The sequence below is a fragment of the Macaca nemestrina genome, chromosome 5 (assembly GCF_043159975.1).
Source record: "Macaca nemestrina isolate mMacNem1 chromosome 5, mMacNem.hap1, whole genome shotgun sequence".
NCBI classification, from domain to species: Eukaryota; Metazoa; Chordata; class Mammalia; order Primates; family Cercopithecidae; genus Macaca; species Macaca nemestrina.
The window spans coordinates 116,942,124-116,962,668 of record NC_092129.1 but is presented as its reverse complement, the minus strand read 5'-3'; the positions used below and the strand labels follow the sequence as shown (position 1 = coordinate 116,962,668).

The 20,545-nt window shown below is 34.6% G+C and overlaps 1 protein-coding gene across 4 annotated transcripts in view; it reads left to right on the top strand.

Annotated features, from left to right (window-relative positions):
- Positions 1 to 20,545, top strand: part of LOC105479493 (adhesion G protein-coupled receptor B3) — a 735,858-nt gene that overhangs the window by 358,830 nt on the left and 356,483 nt on the right. For all 4 annotated transcript variants that reach the window (XM_071095963.1, XM_011737487.3, XM_071095965.1 and 1 more), the window contains 2 exons: positions 3,902 to 3,970; positions 8,642 to 8,750. In XM_071095963.1, coding sequence (XP_070952064.1) covers positions 3,902 to 3,970; positions 8,642 to 8,750 — 178 coding nt within the window. The remainder of the gene's footprint in view (positions 1 to 3,901; positions 3,971 to 8,641; positions 8,751 to 20,545) is intronic.

Below are 20,545 nucleotides of genomic sequence, written 5' to 3'. Positions count from 1 at the left end.
TCATAAAGTTACCATATATCGAGCACTTGCCATGCATCAGATACTGTGTTAAGAATTAACTCCAAGCTTCACAATAGCTCTGCTAGGTAGCTATTATTACTCCTGTATTACAGATTCAAGAAATAAAGCATAGGTGGGCAACATCTGCCCATAACAATACAGTTAATAATTGATGGGGAAAATGTTAAACGGGGTCTGCCTCATTCAAACTCCAAACAGCTCAGATTCTTCCAAGGACACTCAGTTTTTCAAATCAGTCTAGGTCATGGAGATCAGGGGTGACTGAAAAAAAAAAATCAAAAAACAAAAAAAGCAAAAAAATGAGGCAAAACCTACTGTAAGATGTTGACCTTTTTATTTTAGGGATTGACATAAGTGACCTAATCCGTAAATCATCAAAAGAGCGATTATCACCATTAATGGAGTTTTAAAAGAACACTAGCAAGTAGTGGCTCTGCTACCACAGAAGGAGCTTCACACTTTGAAAAATTCAGTCATGCGGCCTGAAATGTCATGAGTCACCTCTTCAAAGAGCTGTTCTGTTAGGTTTGGTTCTATTTATCAGTCTGATAGTTTAGTAAATGTCAAAGTGAATATATATTCAGTATGTATTAGTATGTGTGTATATATATAATATGTGTGTGTGTGTGTGTGTATATATATAATATTTTATATATGTGTGAGACAAGTTAGAGCAAGGCCAGCTGAAAGAAATGGTGCTAAATATTTTTAGGAAAGCTGAGGTGCAAAATGTGGTACATGTACACTATGGAATATTATGCAGCCATTAAAAAGAATGAAATCATGCCCTGTGCAGCAACATGGATGCAGCTGGAGGCCATTATCCTAAGCAAATTAATGCAGGAACAGAAAACCAAATACTGCATGTTCTCACTTATAAGTGGGAGCTAAATATTGTGTACTCATGCACATAAAAATGGCAAAAATAGATACTGGGGACTAATAGAGTGGGGAGGGAGGGAAGGAGAAGGGAAGGGGCTACAAACCTAACTAGTGGGTACTGTACTTAGTACCTAGGTGATGGAATCATTCATACTCCAAACCTCAGCATCACACAATAAAACCAGGTAACACACCTGTACATGTATCCCCTGAATCTAAAAGTAAAGTTGGAAAAATAAAGAAAAAAGAAACAAGCTGAGATGTACTGACTTTGCAACTTAAATTTTGTTTTAAATGTAGGACTTTATTAAATATCTGCTATGAGCAAGTCATATGCACTGAGGATACACTGATGATCAAGAAAGACTTAGTCTTCCATAAATGTTGCCCCACTGCTTGAGATATTCAGACTTAGCTCACTGTACCCCTACATGGATTTCATTAGTCAGGGCACTACTACTGATTATTCCAAAGTCTAATCAATAGTGAGAACAAATAACTTTATTCTGTACTGCCTTCCCACTCTGATTTAGTAAAGCCACATTTGTTGGCCTTGAAGAATAGTACAAAATGCTTGAAGAATAGTACAAAATGCTATGTTTGGTTGGCTCAACATATATTTTAATAATTTGTGTTTTTTATGTGTGCCCTTCGGTGATTTAAAAAAAGAACTGAACTCTGAATTTATTGTTTTCATCAAGGAATTTTGTGTATGCAATGGCCTTCATGTACAGCAAGGAGTCACCGACCCACTGTCAGCAAAACATGCTTTGTGAAAAAAAATTTTTTTTTTCCAGAAATGGAGATGCAGTTGCACAAATTGCTTCCTGTTCTCTTGGTGTCTGTTGTTAGCAGCAGCATGCATTTTGTATGAAAGCTGGCAGGGGTTAGAATGCAGACCGAGGTCATGGACCTCAGCACAGCTAACTGGCATGTACAGGGATAAAACCTGCAACTTTTGCCTCATTAGCACCATGTCCCCTACTGAGTTAACCAACCATAGGCAATTGGAGAACTCTGAAGGTTAATTCTTTCTGACCATAGGTAGAGTTACAGCTCAATGGACTAAGCCCTTCAAATGTTAACACTTCAAGCAGGAAATTTTAAGTGGAAAAAAAATGGCTGGTAGTACAAAAAGGTTAAATGAATTGAAAAACGGGTCTAAAACAGACTTGCAGGCTTTTTTAAGAGTTGCATAAAATAATCTGTAACTTTTATAGAGGTTATGACTCAAACCGTGTTTCAACCATGTGATTGCCAGGAACTATTAAAATAAATAGCACAAATAGGGCAATTAAATATAGATACTAACAGCTTCAAACCACAAGAGGAAATGAGGCAGCTTTGTTTTTAATTTAATAACACCCAGGTGAGTTTCTTTGAAATTAGTGCAAATGTCTGTTTTGAGAAGCTGGATAGGGAGGAAGACTGATGAGTTTAACAGGTTATGATTATTTCTGCCCTCAAGGGAGTCCTGGTCCTGGTCCAAGTTAATGTATCAGTATGAAGCAGTGTTACTGCTAACCTACACACAGTCAGAAGAGATGACTTCTGAGAACACAGCCAAGCCACTACTGCCTATGCAACTTAAGATAAACACCATGCCTTCCCTTTACACTTCTCAGGTCTCCTGTGACCCCAAGTCACAGCTTGCCTTCAAAGGCACACTGGTTGTTCTCTCCTAGTTCCTGTGTCTTGATGGCACAGTGTAGTGTGAAAGGACAGAAAAGTCTCTCTCTGGTAAAAATCCTTCACGTGTGAAATGCGCACTTGCAAAACAGAACTGAACAGAGCCCGGCTCTCTGTCAGTGTGAATGGAATGTGAACATCAAAATGACCTTCCTGCAAGGAAAGGGAAAAACCAAAAACCACTGGGTACTGCTAGGTGAAAATAAAGCCAATAGGTCTTCCACAGTTAGAGACAAGAATGATGGCAAGGATGTTACATGTCTATTCATTCTCCCATGTTGGCTTGCTGGCAAAAAGCAGAGGAGTAAAGAGTAATAATTTGAAAATAGCTAAGATTTATTGTGCTCTTAGCATATGTGATATTCCAGGAACTTAGAAAATTTCATTTAATATTTGCAATTGGTAGTTGTAAAAGTACAATGAGCAGGAAGGGCAGAGTCAAGATTTCAACTGAGGGGAGCTTGTCTTTCCTCCACTTTGCCTATACTTTTACTAGGGTGTTCTTTGAAACAACATTGCAAGTAACAACCACGACTCACAATTAACAGGATAACTTGTAATGAAACAAATACAGATTACTTTCTTTCTTTTCTTTTCTTTTCTTTTTTTTTCTTTTTTTTTTTTTTTTTGGAGACGGAATCTCGCTCTATAGCCCAGGCTGGAGTCCAGTGGCGCAATCTTGGCTCACCGCAAGCTCCACCTCCTGGGTTCACGCCATTCTCCTGCTTCAACCTCCCGAGTAGCTGGGACTAGAGGTGCCGCCACCACACCCAGCTAACTTATTTATTTATTTATTTATTTATTTATTTATTTATTTATTTATTTATTTATTTTGGATTTTTAGTAGAGACAGGGTTTCACTGTATTAGCCAGGATGGTCTCCATCTCCTGACTTCATGACCCGCCCACCTCGGCCTCCCAAAGTGCTGGGATTACAGGCATGAGCCACCATGCCTGGTCACAGATGACTTTCATTACAGACAGGATCAAACTTACTTGTATGGAATAATTACACAATGACATTACAGAGTGGAATATAGAAACCATAATGGAACAAATAATTGTGAGTGAAAGTGTTTTCTCTATACTGACCTCCTCTGAGAGTACAAAAAAATGAACGTATATGAAAATCCTGGAATTATGGTGCTGAAAAAGGATCCTCAGAGATCTTCTAGAATACTATGTTAGGGTCATAAAGCAATATTGCAAAGTTTTTATACCTTTACCATGTAGTCAACCCAAATGGATGTTATTAGAAAGTATAATTCTCTCATGTAATATTAAATCTTTTATCTAATTTAATTTACAGAACTTCTTTCAAATAGTTAGCAACCTTCTAGATGAAGAAAACAAGGAAAAATGGGAAGATGCACAACAGGTAAGGTTGGGGTTATTTCAGAACTTAAAATGAAGCTGGCGAAACGAAGTGTATAAAATATGTGACTAAATTAATGGCTTGCTATTTCAGGAAAATAAGATATTTTTAAGTCAGTCTAGGTTATATCCTAGTAATTTTTGAGGAGACAAATGATCTTTACCTTATCAGTCTGGAAGGAATGTCTATTCATGTGAAAAAAAGCTGAGCTAGTTTAAGCAACTTAAAACTTTAAGGATTTAATGTGTAATAATTATATGCCTAACCAATAAGTTCCTTTTTTGTCTGTAGACCATGAGAAAAACAGCACATCTAAAAGTACATATTTCAAATGAAAGTATAGAGCTTTGACTAGTAAAACCATTTGCATTTACTACAATGTTGCATATAATATGGATCATAGACAGAGCGATTAATTTTTATTCAAAGCCAAGAACTGTTAAAATCAGGCCTCACCAAAAATTATGTTATGATTTTTAAAAATCTTCCTGCTATGCTTTATCAGTGTAGCAAGTGGCCTTATTGGTTAAGGTATTGTTTATAAATGCTTTGCAATACCATTTGTGGTATCCTAACTGATATACAGTGACTAATTTTTTTTTCCTCCGAATTACAGGAAAAGTGGGTTAGAAGTCTAGAAAGAGGGAAAAAATATGGTTCTAAAAATTCTATCTAAATGTAATTTAACTGGATGTCAAACTTCTTTAGTTTTTCTACTTGACTCTTGTTAAAAATAAGATAATCTTGAAAAAAAAAAAAGAATGAACATTTACTGAGGTTCAGGTTTTCCCTTTATAATCATGTTCTGGGTCTTCAGGAGTAAAGTATGCCCTTTATCCTGTTATGACAGGAGCTCTAAAAATAGTCCAGTGTGGGTCTACCTCATTATTAGGTATAAATTTCATGCATCTGGGCATAGCCAGAAAAAAAAAAAAAAAACTCTTATTTTAATACTTTAAATCTATTTTTTTCTACCAATTCGAGTTACATATTTGTCCTTGACTTTCTTCTAGAGGACAGCCTCATTCACTCACTGTAAGAAGATGGTGTCTTTCCTTAGAATACAGCTGCAGAGGCTAAGTACATCTTTCTAGAATGCTAGAGACTATTAATTATGGATATATTTAGAAGAAATATATAATATCCTATTTAAAACAAGAGTGCAATTCATCAGATGCTGTTATTTACTGTGAGGTCCTAACTTTAACAAATAATGAATGGTGGCAGAACTTCTTGTCAATGAAAAATCCTGAATTCATAAACCATCTATTTCCTTGAGATTTTGAGTTAGCTATATTCTTATGTTTAAAGTATTTTTTCCAATAATAATGATCCTTAATACTGTTTTTGAAATAACGATTTGAAACTGAAAAAACACAAACAACCCTGTTCTGTAGCTTTTACTAAAAGGTGGTGTCATAAATGCAGCCAGGTGGTGAATGGGTCTATTGAGTTTGTGGCACAAAGGGTGAACTTTGTGGAAATAGGTACTGTTTAAAATCTATCAAAGATAATATTTGTGGGTCTCCTTATTTTTGAGTAATAACCTTAACAAAAGTAAATATAAAACAGAACTCTGTGTACGTTTGGAAAATGAGCTGAGTAAAATGGTGGCTATTGACATCGGAAGTTTTTTGCAAACAAAATTTACTCTTTTGAACGGTCATTTCGGAAGTTGTTACCCATCAGTTCCAGTTACGAAGGATAAAACTATGTTTAGATTAATCATTCTACTAAAAACGTAGCATACTAAAGTAAAAAAGCAAACACACACACACAAAAACTACTTTCTATATAGCACTGCTTTACACTCTACCCATATGGCTGGAGTTGACAAGTCCAGTTTAGTCAAGACAAGTCATTTTAGTCATGTATTATGTTTGATATTCCTTTATTACATTGAAAATTCGTATGTCTCTAGAGCAAGAGTGAGCAAACTGCAGCCAGTGAGCCAAATCCAGCTTGAGGCTTATTTTGTTAATCATATTTTGGAATATAGCCACACCCATTCATTTACATATAACCTATATATGGCTGTTTTGGTACAACAAGGAAAGAGTTGAGTTTACAACAGAGACTTCATGTCCTGCAAAGCCTAAAATATTTACTATATGCAAACAGAAAAAGTTTGGCAACCTTTTATAACCTGCTCTATAACATTTGACTACACTTGGAGAAATATAAACAGAATCTTTAGTCAACCTAAAAAACCTCTCCACCAAGGCAGAAGAGAAAGAAAACACATTCATTATTGAATAAGCAGTAAACCAGAATGTAATGTGTACCATAGGCAATCCGCTGACATTACAAAGACCCTATTACACAGCCTAGCAGTGTCCTCAAGGTAAATAGTAACTAGTTCTGAAGAGGACTTAAGAGCACCCTTTGTCACACATAGTTCATCTTAAATTCACATAGTTCATTCTTAATTCACTTGGTAATTGGTGGTGACCATCTTGTTACTTAATTGGCCTTATTCAAAGAAAAAAATAACCTCCTTATATCTTTTTTTTTTTTTTTTTTTTTTTTTGAGACGGAGTCTCGCTCTGTCGCCCAGGCTGGAGTGCAGTGGCCGGATCTCAGCTCACTGCAAGCTCCGCCTTCTGGGTTTACGCCATTCTCCTGCCTCAGCCTCCCGAGTAGCTGGGACTACAGGCACCCGCCACCTCGCCTGGCTAGTTTTTTGTATTTTTTAGTAGAGACGGGGTTTCACCATGTTAGCCAGGATGGTCTTGATCTCCTGACCTCGTGATCCGCCCGTCTCGGCCTCCCAAAGTGCTGGGATTACAGGCTTGAGCCACCGCGCCCGGCACCTCCTTATATCTTTATGACTGGAAGCAATTTTGCCACTTGAAGCAAAATTCAAGAGGCCTCTGAAGTTAGGCTTCTACCTTTTACAGAAACTGAGAAAGAGGGGCACTATCTTTCTGTATATTTACCTTTCAAAGATACATTCCTGGATCTTTAAGCTGTAGGAGACTATTTAGCTTTTAAATAAATTGATATGCATTTCAAAGAGAAAAAGTGCTTACAGTTACTAGGTTTCCAAAAGTAAATGCTCTAAGAAAAGGGAGAAGAGAGTGGGGTTGAGGGAGGGAGAGCCTCTTCCCATATTTTCAACAGAAAAAAATAAGCCTCTTATTTTAATTTGTATTCATCCTTCCACTACACATACTCATATACATACACACCTATACAAAGATAAGGGGAAAATACAGCAGTAGCAGGAAGCCTTGGCGATAACAAAAATCTTAGGCACATTCTTGGAAGTGGGATGATGGACTTTCGAAATTTGTGTTTAATGACTGAAAGTGAAGCTAAGCGATAGGTTTTATCCCCCAAATCTTTCTACAATTAAAAGTTGGAACTAACTCAGCTATACATGTCTAAGTTAATATGCGTCATTCATGTCTTCAAGTATATGTGAGTAAATATACTGTGGATACTGTCTGATTTTTAGACAGGCACAACCGCAAGGCCCTTTGAAATACACATATGCCTGCTGTCACTTTCAGCTCTGACTATATGCTTTTCTGCTATTCAGAATTCCTTTTTGTCTTCTGCACTAGTCTTTGCGATTACAAAGCAGCTAGAACTCTCTAATCCACTTAATTTTCATGGCTAGAAAATGCAGTGGTGCTGAATGGACACAAGAAATTAGCTTGACTTCGAAAGATTTTCTCCTCTAAAGTGGTTATGTAATGCAGGCTGACTTTATAAGCTTTATGGGTTATACACGTGCATGTGACATTTTCAATAGCCTTTATGTCCCAAACACTGTGAACTATTGCCACAATCATGGTTGCCAAATAAAAAAAACACTCGTCCATTTGTACTGTGTGAGGTGCCATGATGTTGAAAGAAACACACGGGCCATGGAGGCAGATGGTCCTGTAGGTAGATGGTCCTGTAGGTAGGTAGGTAGATAGGTAGGTAGATGGATAAATGGATAGATGCATAGATGGACAGTTAGATAGGTAGGTATTGCTCAGCCACTATTAAAGATACAATATAGCCTTAGGTATGCTGTTTAACCTTCTTGAGGTCTTTCTTCTTCTTTCCTAAAATATGAATAATAATCCCATAGGTGTGTTTTGTATTTGTTCATGTAAAGCACATTCACTAGAGCTATTAATATTATTGTAATGTTAAAATTATTACCATTATTCTTACGGTGGACATTATAATTATTAAACAATAAATGTTTCTCTCAAGATATTTATTATTATGCAATAACTTAATAGTTTGTAAATATCTTCATGGTGGCAATATTAACTGTTTTTCCTCTTGTGTTCCTCATGTAGTTGCAAAGTTAAACATGTAAAGAGCCCAATTTCAGTGTTCTATGTTTTTGTTATATTTAAGTGATGGAAAGAGTTCATCAAAAGAAAAGTCATGTATTTTCTGAGGAGACAGTCTGTTAGATATTTTGAGTTCCCTTAGATTTATGAGGGATTAATCATTATATCATATTACTTCCAAAGTTCCTCCCATGTGACATCTGATGTCATTCTCAACTGTTAATTTAAAAAATACAACTATAGGCAGCTGTAGGTTTTTTTGAAGTAAAAAAAGCTCATTTGTGATTTCATGTAGGCTTAAAAAATTTCAGTTATATATGCCATTGTATGTATTGATTTTTTATTCCACGTAACCTTTGCTTATTTTTTCTAGATTTATCCAGGGTCAATAGAGTTAATGCAGGTGATTGAAGATTTTATACACATTGTTGGAATGGGGATGATGGACTTTCAGAATTCATACTTAATGACTGGAAATGTAGGTAAGAAATAGGATTTTCCCCAAAAAACTTTCTGAAATAAAAAAATTTGCAAGTATCTGCACCATACGTTTCCAAGTATAATATTCATTATTCATATGTTTAAGTACATGTGAGCAAATATATTTCGAATACTTGGTGTCTGACTTTTAGATAGGCCTAAAAACATTGCATTATATATATATACACACACACATATATATATACACACACACACATATATTTGTATTTATCTTCATGCATTTGTATGACTGCTTGTAGGCCTATTTGTGTGTGTCTTCACGTGTATATGTAGGATAATATGTATTTATTTTTTCATTCTGCCAAATGCTCATTGCTATCCAATCTAGTTATGAATGTGTATGTGTGTGTATACACACTAGTTATTTTGAAAACAACATGTTAGTCTTTATGCTCTTCCATACATTGTTCTTGAGGATGCCGAGTTACTTTCGCACTGGTTGTCCCAGGCAGGTGCTGAATCTGTGTGTGGTGGAACATTGAGAATACCTTCCAGGGTTAAGATGATGGTGCAACTGCTGCCACTGCAGTTTTTCTGAATATCTTCCAGTACACAGTGGATCTCTCAGGTCCCTCTGTAGTGGACTCTGTAATGCAACAACCATTATATTAACCAAATGACACATTACTCTTTGTGGTTAAAAATTAACAAGAGCCAAGAAATAGTCTTCTTAATGATACACATTGAATTAACATAAGCTTACAGTATTCTCATTTCTTTAAAGCTTCTTCTGATAATGTTACTGTGATTCAGAATTATTTTCTTTCATTTGTCATACTTTAATACTCTTAACATAAAAACCACTGAACTATAGATAGTAATGTGTTTAAATAAACATATGTTGCCCTATATTCATATTCACAGATAATTATGCTTTAGTTTCTGGATTAGGAAGAGACTAACTTTGGTGGGGCAATTAACTAGGGAAGTTCAACTGGTAGAGAACATAATTTTTTTTTATGATTAAGGCTTTTGGTGGTTCATTTTATACTTAATTTCTTCTGAAGGTACCTAAGTCCTGCAGGGACTCATTTTATCCTGGGATATCTTCACCAGGGTGACCTCAGATTACAATAGGTTACAGTTAACTACTGATAATATTCTTCATTTGAGGAAAGTCTATATAATGGATACTTCAAAGGTCTGGAGACGTTTTGGAGCCCATGTATCCTCTTCATCCAGCACAGGCCTTATCAGTGAGTTTAACATCTTAATGTATCTTCTGAGCCTGTTGGAGGGCCTACACTTTTCTCCAGAGTGGGTGTCCAGCAGCTTGTGCCAGTTCAGTAATGGAGGAAGCTATTTCTTCTTATGGACAATTAGAGTAAAAAGAGACCAAAGGTGGTATCTTTGTTGAAAGGTGAATTCAGAAATCAGAGAAATTCCCAATTCAATGTCCATTATAAAAGTGACTGGGCAGATAAAGGAAAGAAAGTTTGTTGGAAAGGTATATCACGTCTGTGGAAAAGGTTTAGCAATCACAGCTATGAGTTTTAAGGCACATGGAAGGAACCTAGCAAGATTCCAGGGATGCTAGTCACCCAAGTCAGAACCACTTTCCCAAGGGAAGGAAATGAGTTATGAAGGGTCTTGGGGCAGATTGGACAATTGTAAAGTAGTTTATGAGTTAAAATGAGATAGAAAAACAAAGAACTATTGTTTTCTGCTTCTTTTTGTAAATGTTAATGTCTACTTCTAAAAGGTATTGCTAATTAAAAGGATGTTCAGATCAATACATGGCATTTGTGCAGAATGTGTTTAGAAAAAAAAAAACTATAAAAAAGCCAATCACAGAGTCTAGCAAACTTAAATTGGATTTAAACTTAAATTTGGATTTATGTTTCAGAATCACAGCATATCACATTCTCTATAGCACTAGTATTACTTGATATAAAAATTTCACAAATGTCCATAAATTGCAATCATTTATTCATCTTTACTTTTCTTTGACTTACCAAGTTTGTATATTTGAAAATATTGTGTATTTTTTTCACAATAAGATTATGTTATCTAGGTTTGCCTTCTTCCCTTAAATGTGATTCAACTTTAAGAGGTATATTAAGCATAACTCAAAGCAATCGAATGCTGCAAATAAAGTCAATATCGTCCTATATCGTTGTCCATCTTGCCTGAGGATAGTGTGATTGTTCTGCCTTCTGATTGTTTATATAGCAACACTTATCCATATTAAAAGTTATGTTCTGTGAGTAAAAATTATAAACATTGTTTATACGGACTACCCAAAAGACATCTTAGTTATTGTTGATTTCCTCAAATGTTAGCTCAGGGACTGACTGACACTGTAGTTTGGTGACTAGAACTGAGAGTTATGCTCCATAGTATTCAGGAGTTTTCCAAATTGCATACACTAGTATCAAATTAAGTAATATGAATAATGATCTCTTACTATTAATACTTTTTATGTTACCCAATTTGATACTATATATGTAAAACATTATAATGTTATGTCTCATATTTCCAATGTTTTTGAGCATGGACATGAATAGAGACTATTTTACAGTAGAAAGTTGTGAAACATGTGAGTTGGCCCTCATTCTGTCTTACATTCTAAGTCCAAAGATTAATTATCCAACAGTCTGCTCATTATACTGAGCAGACATGTATGCAGGAACACAGGCATGTACACAGCATGTGAGAAATGAATAGAGACTAAGTAACTAAGAAAGTTTGTTCCTTATGGCCATTTTCTTTAGAATGTGTTGGATTAAGATTACTTAAAGAACTTCAAAAATCATAATGTATTTTAGAGAGATTATAAATTATTTTTTCATAAAGTCTATATGTATGGCTACTTTTCTGGACTATAGATATATAGTCACTTTTCTGGACTATAGATAGTAAACTCCTGAAGGAAGAAAGAGTTGAACAGTCCAATATAAATGCCAAAAAAACCATGCAATTTAATAAAAGACTCTCAGAACCAGTAGATTATTTTATTTCAACTTTAAATATAGTTTTAGCATTTCTGTTTTCTAGTTACTGGATTAAATAGAATGAGTTTGAAGCAGAAGCAGTGCTATTAGAGGCACATATATAGCAAATAGAATAGATGAAATGCTGGAACAATAATAACAAAGAAATACTTTTTCCTTATTGTCATTTCCTATAGAAATGACAACTCATGTCTCACGTTTGAGAGCATTAGTTCTAAGACTTAGGACAATAATTCATATTTAAAAGCATGGCCTTAATTCATCAAGATAAAAGTTCCTAGAATCTGATTAAAATCTCAGAAAAAGGAGTGACATATTTTAGAAAGACTTTCTTCAAAAATAGTTCAAATGAAAAAGTTTGAAGCTTCTTTTTTTCTGAAAAATGTCCCCATCTGTATCAGCTTTTGATAAGTGAAGTGCTCTTATATGATAAAAAAATTCTATGAACATTTTGATATATATGCGTGCATGTACATTTTTGTAGGGAGAATGTTCATAGCTTTGATCTGTTTCTTAAAAGATTTATGATCTCAAAATGTTTAACAGAGGTTTGGAAGAAAATAATCTACAAACAAGGATTTCAAACCAATGAATTTATAAAATAATCAAGCTTCAATAGAATATTTAGTTTTCATTTTTAAATACATATATGACATTTAAAATAGACACATGAAAGTTGTAACACATGAGTTAATGAACATTTACTAAAGACTAAACGCTCTACTAGTTTATATAATTACTGTATAAATGAATGAATGAATGTCTATGAAAGATTTCAATTTTCAATATGCCTCTTTTTAAAAAAATTATATTTGAAATGTTTTAACTGTCTGCATAGGTAAGTGGTTTTGTTTTAGGAAAAGCATGTGACTTTTTCAATATATCAGTAATTTAAAAAATGTATAAGTATCAATTAGGTCTGGAGGGCCATATCTTTATATTATTTAATATGAAACAGTTTTAAAAGGTTATTTTTTCAACAAGACAGAAAGTTATTTTTCAGTGAAAATATTATTTGAAGATTTACTTCAACTTGCTTTCTATACGTTTCCTCTAAACATTTTTCCTTAAGTACCTTGCAGTCCTATTTCTCTTATTATTTTCCTGAAACTCCTATTTGAAAGGAAACTCTTAATTGCTGAATAAATCTCCTCCCATTTTTCATCCTTCACATCCTCTGTGCTTTGCTAACCACTCTCTTTCTTGATACTGTTCATTCCTTTAACATTTTTACATTAAATACAGTATAAAATATACTCAAATGATAAATTTAAACTCATGGCTTCAAAGTATTTGGATTTCTTTTGAGATAGTAGCATAAAACAAATAACGTGAAGCCCTGAAAAGGATAAAAGTACATTATTTTGAGGACTAGCTGTTTGCAGTTCCAAATACAAAATGGAGTGTATGAGATCTGACATGATTAGAATGACAAGGCAAGGGAATGGGACTATATTGTTCTAACGATTTGTCCAAAGTTACAGTGATGATTTATAGTTTTTGTTACGTTTTCAGTTTTTTAAATATTTTTCACAATAGCTTCATGTAGCATGTTACATTTCCTTTTATTGATAAGAATATCCTATTCTTTAGAAATTGTGTTAGTTTAGAACCTAGAACTAGAATTGCATTCATTGAACTGAATTCAAGGAAGATCAGTGATGTGTCAATGTTACTCACCCATTGACTATGTTCAAGTACAGACAAAAAGAATTTTTCTCTTACTATAAGCAAAGCCTTTGCTAAGTGATTCAGGTCATTAAAATAAATGACTAATCTTCTAGCCTGCAAGTAAATTGCAGTCTAGTTGTAGACAGTAAAGAATTACATCAATAAATAAACATCAAATACACTTTGATATGTGTCATATAAGCCAAATGTTAGTACTTTATTCCCGGAGATGTTGTTCTGTGTAAGGATCAAGAAAAACTTCTTAGAGAAGGAAGCATTTAATGTAGACTTTGAAGAATGACTGAATTGTTGATAAGTCAACATAAAGAAGAGCAGGTAGCAAATAGATGGTTACAGTCCAGAACATTCTATTAGCAAAGATGATATAGAGATGTCAAAGTTGAAATTGTGCTTGGGGGAAAAGTGATCTATTTTAATAAAAGCACATATGTATAGAAGTGAAGGAAGTAAAATAAAATTGGAAAGGCAGGTTGATACATGGTTCTGAATTCTAAAGATAATAGGCAGTCACTGAATCTTTACCTGGTAAGAGTTGTGCTTTGGGAAAACATGTGTAAGATGAGAAAATGGAATTGATTGAAATTGGGAAGCACCATCAACATAGTGAGTCCAAATGTAGAGAGAAGGCTTTTAATAGTAATTCATGTGGGAGACAATGAAGACAGGAATTGCTGGTGGTAAGAATAGGAACTGACATGTGGGTATGAATTTGAGACTCTGTCTGAGGCTAGAATTGATAGGATTCCCTAACTGACTGGGATGCGAGAGAGAATGGAGGGATTGAGATTAGGTTTATTCAACACACATTTGTGAGTATTTTTGACATATTAATATTTAGACAAGTATAGCCCCCAAGTGGAAAAAATAAAATGAGAACTTGGATTTTATTAGAGGAGTCAAATCTATAAATACACATTTGGTGATCAACTGCATAAAAGTGATAGTTGAAGCCATGAAAGTTTTTTTCAATTATCAATACAATAATAAGATAGAAGAGACGTAAGGTGATATCTACATTAAAAACAAAGAATGAAAGTTGGTGTCAGAGTAATAATGGTTAGAGGTAGTAGGTATAAGGAGTTCCAGAACAATACAGAATAAAATCAGTGTCCTATAATTAATAAAATGGAAAGAACGTTTCAAATTGATTGCTATACTTAATATCAATTGCTAATAAAGTTCAGTATCTTAAGAATTAAGATAAATATTATGGAATTATCAATTCTATAACATGAAAATTATTAAGGAAAAGTGCAGCACAGTGAACAGGACCTAAATTTTCAAGCTATTTATGTGGTTTCAATGCATTACACCCTTAACATTTTGATACAGTAATCTTTATGAATTTACTTTAGATAGATGAATGTTGCTACACCCACTTACAGCTATTTCACAACTGTTCCTTAGGAATTATTTGGTGCTGAAAATATCAAATAAGAAGGAAATGGTTTTAGGCTAAATAAGATCTTCAAATACAGAATGCTATAATTATTAGTTGTAAGGAATTTCAAAAGTTCTTCTGATATATAAGCCCTAACAGATACAAGAATCTAAAACGTATCAATTTAGTTATCCAGAAATCTAATAAGGCTAGTGCCTTGAAAGCATTATAGTAAGATATTTTTCTTTGAAAAGGTAAATATTCCTGTGTCTTGTTGGTTTAGAAAATATTAAATATTAGGTTTGTCAGGATGAAAATCCATAGTTGATGTTTTCTGAAATTGAATCCAAATTCAACCTGAAAAATGGTGTGATACAATGTTGACATCTCCTTTTCCTGTGCAATGCCTTTTCATCAACACCGAACCTGTGTTCTTTCTTATATTCACTGGCAAACTTAATCATTCCTTTGGTAGAAAATCTTGTTCTTTAATAGAGAAACCAACTTTCAGTCTGACAATATTATTCTAAAATATAGTGACTTTTCTTTCTAGGCTTATTTTCCTTTGTGTTGCTGCTTAGTTTCGTGATTCACACATCCCCATCTCTTGTTTGATTAGCTTTCTTTAAAAATGTGACATTTGTAGTCTGTTGATACCATGCCTGAAAAATACACAATTTAACTTTTTTTTTTTTTTTGGTATTTTTATTTGTAGCACCTGATGTTGGTTCAGTCAGCTAGATTTGAGTCTAAATGTGTTAAGTTCTATCTCTGTCTTCTGGCTCTTTACCACCCTTGCTAAACACCTGAAGCTAGTGGGTGTTTTTCTGTAGGTCAGGAAAAAAAATACAACTAAAAATATCTGTTTCTTTATTGTGCTAACATACTGGTTTCCTGAGAAAACAAGCAGTTCAAACATAGTTTTAAACTTTGATATGCAGCCGTAGAGTTCTTTGATTGTTTCTCATTTAATAGAAATTATCTCATGGTATTTACTAGGATCCTCTAATTCCATATGGTTGGGGTGGAAGCACTAGGGAGGTTGACATTGTGAAAGGCTATATCAGACCCTGTTAAGAACAAACAAGACAAACTGCCCAGGTGTGTGATAGGCTTTCTTGCACACAACTGAACCCCGGGCTAAGGTGCTCCCTAGTACTAGTGTGATAGATTGGTAATGATTCATGGATTTAACCAGCTTTAAGAGGTCTCAGACAATCATTCAGTAAATATGTGCCATGTTTTGCCCTAGAAGATTTCTCAGTGAACGAATTAGACAAACCTCTTGCTCTCACGGAATTTATGTTTTGTAGTAGAGATACAGGTGTCAAACCAATGCCATCAAACATGTCCAGTGGTTGTAATTGTTACAAAGTGGAATAAAGCAGTCGACAGAGTGAGCAGTTAATGAGTCAAGAGAGCAGTGTCATTTCAAGGAGGATGACCAGGGAGGGCCTTTCATTTTCAAAGTGATGTTTGAATATAGTACTGAACCTTTAGAGCATGAGATGCAGTGATATGCAGGGGCAGAACACTCCAGACAGAAGAAACAGTAAGTACAAAGACCGTGATGCACTCATGTGCTTCATTTATTGGAGGAACTGGGGAAAACCACTAGTGCTGGAATAGCTGAGGGAGGAGCAGTAGGAGGAAATGAAGTCAGAAAAGGAGTGGGAAGAGAAACTATAAGGTATTTGTCTGAGGTGTGAAAGGAATACAAAATGCTTAACAAGTATTTGTCATTTACCTAAGGGGATACAGCCTAAGAAATTCATCCTTAGATTATTTTGTTGTGCGAACATCATAGAATGTACTTCCACAAACCTAGATAGTAGAGCCTACTACACATTTAGGCTACAGAGGATAGCCTATTGCTCCCAGGCTACAAATCTATACAACATGTTACGTATTGAATACTGTAGGCAACTGTAACACAAGGGTAAATATTTGTGTGCCTAAATATAGATAAGCTGTAGTACAAATTTGGTATAAAATATTAAAAATGGTACACCTGCATAGGGCACTTACAATTAATGGAGCCTACAGCTCCATGTTGCTCTGCATGAGTCAGTGAGTGAGTAGGGAGTGAGTGTGAGGGCCTAGGAAATTACTATTCACTACTGTAGACTTTATAAACACTGTACACATAAGCTACACTAAATTTATAAAAATATATATTTTCCAATAATAAATTAACCTTAGCTAACTGCAACTCTTTTACTTTATAAACTTTTAGTTTTTTTAACTTTTGGACTCTTGTAATAATACATTGCCTAAAGCACAAACATATTGTACAGGTGGAAAATTATTTTCTTTCTTTATGTCTTTATTCTATAAAACTTTTTTCTATTTTTAACTTTTAAATTTTAGATTTTTATTTTTTTTTTGTTAAACCCAAGACATGAATTCACACATTAGCCTAGGCCCTACCCAGGGTCAAGATCATCAATGTCACTGTCTTCCCCTTCAGATCATGTCCACCAGAAAGGTCCTCAGGGGAAATAACATGCATGGAGCTGGCATCTCCTATGATAACACTATTTTCTTCCGGAATACCTCCTGAGGGATTTGCCTGAAGCTGTTCTACAGTTAACTTTTTTTCTTAAATAGGAGTACACCCTAAAATAATGGTAAAATGTACAGCATAGTAAATACTAAGCAACAAAAATTTTTCAGGTGCATTATAATTTTATGTGACTACCATCATATATTGGGTCCATAGGTGACCAAGACATCATGTGGCACATGATTATTATCTGATTTAGGTATAAAAGACTCATTCTGACTATGAAGTGGAAATATTATAATAGACTATTTGGCGCTTGAGTGAAAATAGGAAGGGCAGTGCTGTGCTTACTCAGGTGGGAGAGCAGAGGTTTGGGTCAAGTGACAGTGGAAATAGTGAAAAGGAGTCAGATGCTGAAGATATTTTAGTTGTTGATCTGAAAGAGCTTGCTAATAGTTAGAAATAGAGTGTGGAAGAAGTAGAGCACTCAAGGAAATGTCTCCACTGCATCCCCAAGAACCCAACTACAGAAGCAAGACAGATTTATATCAAAAATTTACTTTGGCAGCAATTCGAATGCCTGTAAAGTTTAGAATTCAAAGCAGTTTTATTTTGGCTTTTTAAAAATATGTTATCCTTCCTAACTCCAACCCAAATCCTTGCTCATGTGGTTTAAGCCCATTTCATTTTTACTGTTCTCAAGGAGACTGAGCAATTTTATCCTCAGAAGCCATCAGCATTCTGTCATCATCCCACCATACAAATCCTTGGGCAAAAGCCAGAATGAAATTGTTCATTAAAATGACTTTGTAACTCATATTGAGTTGCCAGCTAACAAATGAAATAAATCCTACTTTCCCTACCATTTTTGTGTTTCTTTTTTAATTGGAAGGCCATGGAGCCTTTAGAATAGAACTCTTAAGTCTCAACCAAGTCCAGCAAGAAAGTAGTCAGCTCTATTCTTTTGAAAGCTGTTTTCTGTTTTGGTTTGTTTTGTTTTAATAAAAACTTAAAAATAAGAATACCATAGAAGTCTGTTGTCTAAGTTGGAAATATATTTGCAAAACATCTTCATCTCTACAGCTTTACAAATGTTATTTGTAATAGAACTACTCTTACAGTTATAACCCTGGACCTTAATGTCGAAAACACTGATCATGTTATGATGTTTCAATTTATTAGTAGGCCTGCATTCTTTTAGAAGTTAACTGGTGTGAAAAAAATAGTAACATAACATTTCTGAATTTATCTTATCTGTTTTAAACAGCCATGCTCAAAGACACAATTATTCATGGTGTCATTATTAAATAATGCTTCTTTTCCCTGAGAAACTTGAAAACGTTGTTAATACTCTTTTTTGTTTTGAGTAACCCAAATGCTCTAAACTTTCTATATTATCAGATATTATGCCAATTTCTAACCTTAAACTTCTGAACTTCCTTCACAAGTACCATTTGAGTACAATATAAAGAAAGGTATTTTTATTTGTTTTTCCCCGTTTATTCCTCAAGCTTTCTAAGAAAAGTTATGGCATCCTTAATATTTCATAGCATGCCCCAAATTAATGTTTTCACCAATATTCATGATGCTATTTACTCTTCACAACCTTTCAGACTGGGTGAGAGGGGTACCCACATAATTTGTCCGACATCAGTGCCTCCCATTCAGAGTGGGTGCATTTTCTTCCCCTTTGCATCTTGGTAATTCAGAGTTAAAGATTTGTTTCATTATCTCGCTCAGCCAACCACACTCTAACCTACTTCTGTTATATAATGAACTTCAGTGTAATTTTTTTATTTTGTGACTCTAGGGAAACCATACTCATCTGTTCTATATTTCTGCATCGAGGTAAAATAACTCCTGACCATTTGTTTTATTTTCTGCTAATAGTCTTCATATGTATCTACTTTGTTAAAAATTTTGAAATTATTTTTCTGGCTAATTACACAAATTAAGCTTTCGTAAATCTTTTATACCATATCGTAGATAATGAAAATGTGAATTTGCTTGTTACTCCTTCAGTCTCCATCCCTCCAGCAACTGTTTAGGAGAGAGGGCATAAATAGAGGGCCAAACCTTTCATTCTAAGGCACATAATTTCTTTTGAATTTTTTATTTACTAAGAAAATACTCATAGTCTAAAGAAACCTAAGGAGGTCACATAGAATTAGGTTGCAAATGTATGATATAGAGAATGCACATTAATGTGCAGCAGCATTGAGAACATGAATAGGAAAAGTAGAGGAAAAGCTGACTTCTCCTGTAGCTGTACAATGTATGAGAAAAGAGCTTATGGACCAAAGAGTGAAATGACTGTAACAGAAATAGTGATGGTGAAGGAGTATGCTTGAATAGTATATCTCGCTAAACCAGACATGAATTGTGAAAGCTGTCCTCAAATAGAAAACATGACTTCAAAAATTAAGATTTCCAATAAGGATACAGGCCAAGAATTCTTGAGTTTCTTCCATGTTAACATGTAGAACTTAAACAAATTTACAAGAAAGAAACACACAACTCCATCAAAAAGTGGGTGGAGGATATGAACAGACACTTCTCAAAAGAAGACCTTTATGAAGCCAACAAAACATATGTAAAAAAAAAAAGCTCATCATCACTGGTCATTAGAGAAATGCAAATCAAAACCACAGTGAGATACTATGTCATGCCAGTTAGAATGGTGATCACTAAAAAGTCAGGAAACAACAGATGCTGGAGAGGACGTGGAGAAATAGGAATGCTTTACACTGTTGGTGGGAGTGTAAATTAGTTCAACCATTGTGGAAGACAGTGTGGTGATTCCTCAAGAATCTAGAACTAGAAATACCATTTGACCCAGCAATCCCATTACTGGATATATACTCAAAGGATTATAAATCATTCTACTATAAAGACACATGCACACATATGTTTATTGCGGCACTATTCCCAATAGCAAAGACTTGGAACCAACCCAAATGCCCATTAATGATAGGCTGGACAAAGAAAAGGTGGCACATATATACCATGGAATACTATGCAGCCATAAAAAGTGTCAGTTCATGTATTTTGCAGGGACATGGATGAAGCTGTAAACCATCATTCTCAGCAAACTAAAACAAGAACAGAAAACCAAACACTACATGTTCTCACTCATAAGTAGCAGTTGAACAATGAGAACACATGGACACAGGGAGGGGAACATCACACACCAGGGCCTGTCTGGGGAGTCAGGGGTTGGGGAGGGATAGCATTAGGAAAAAT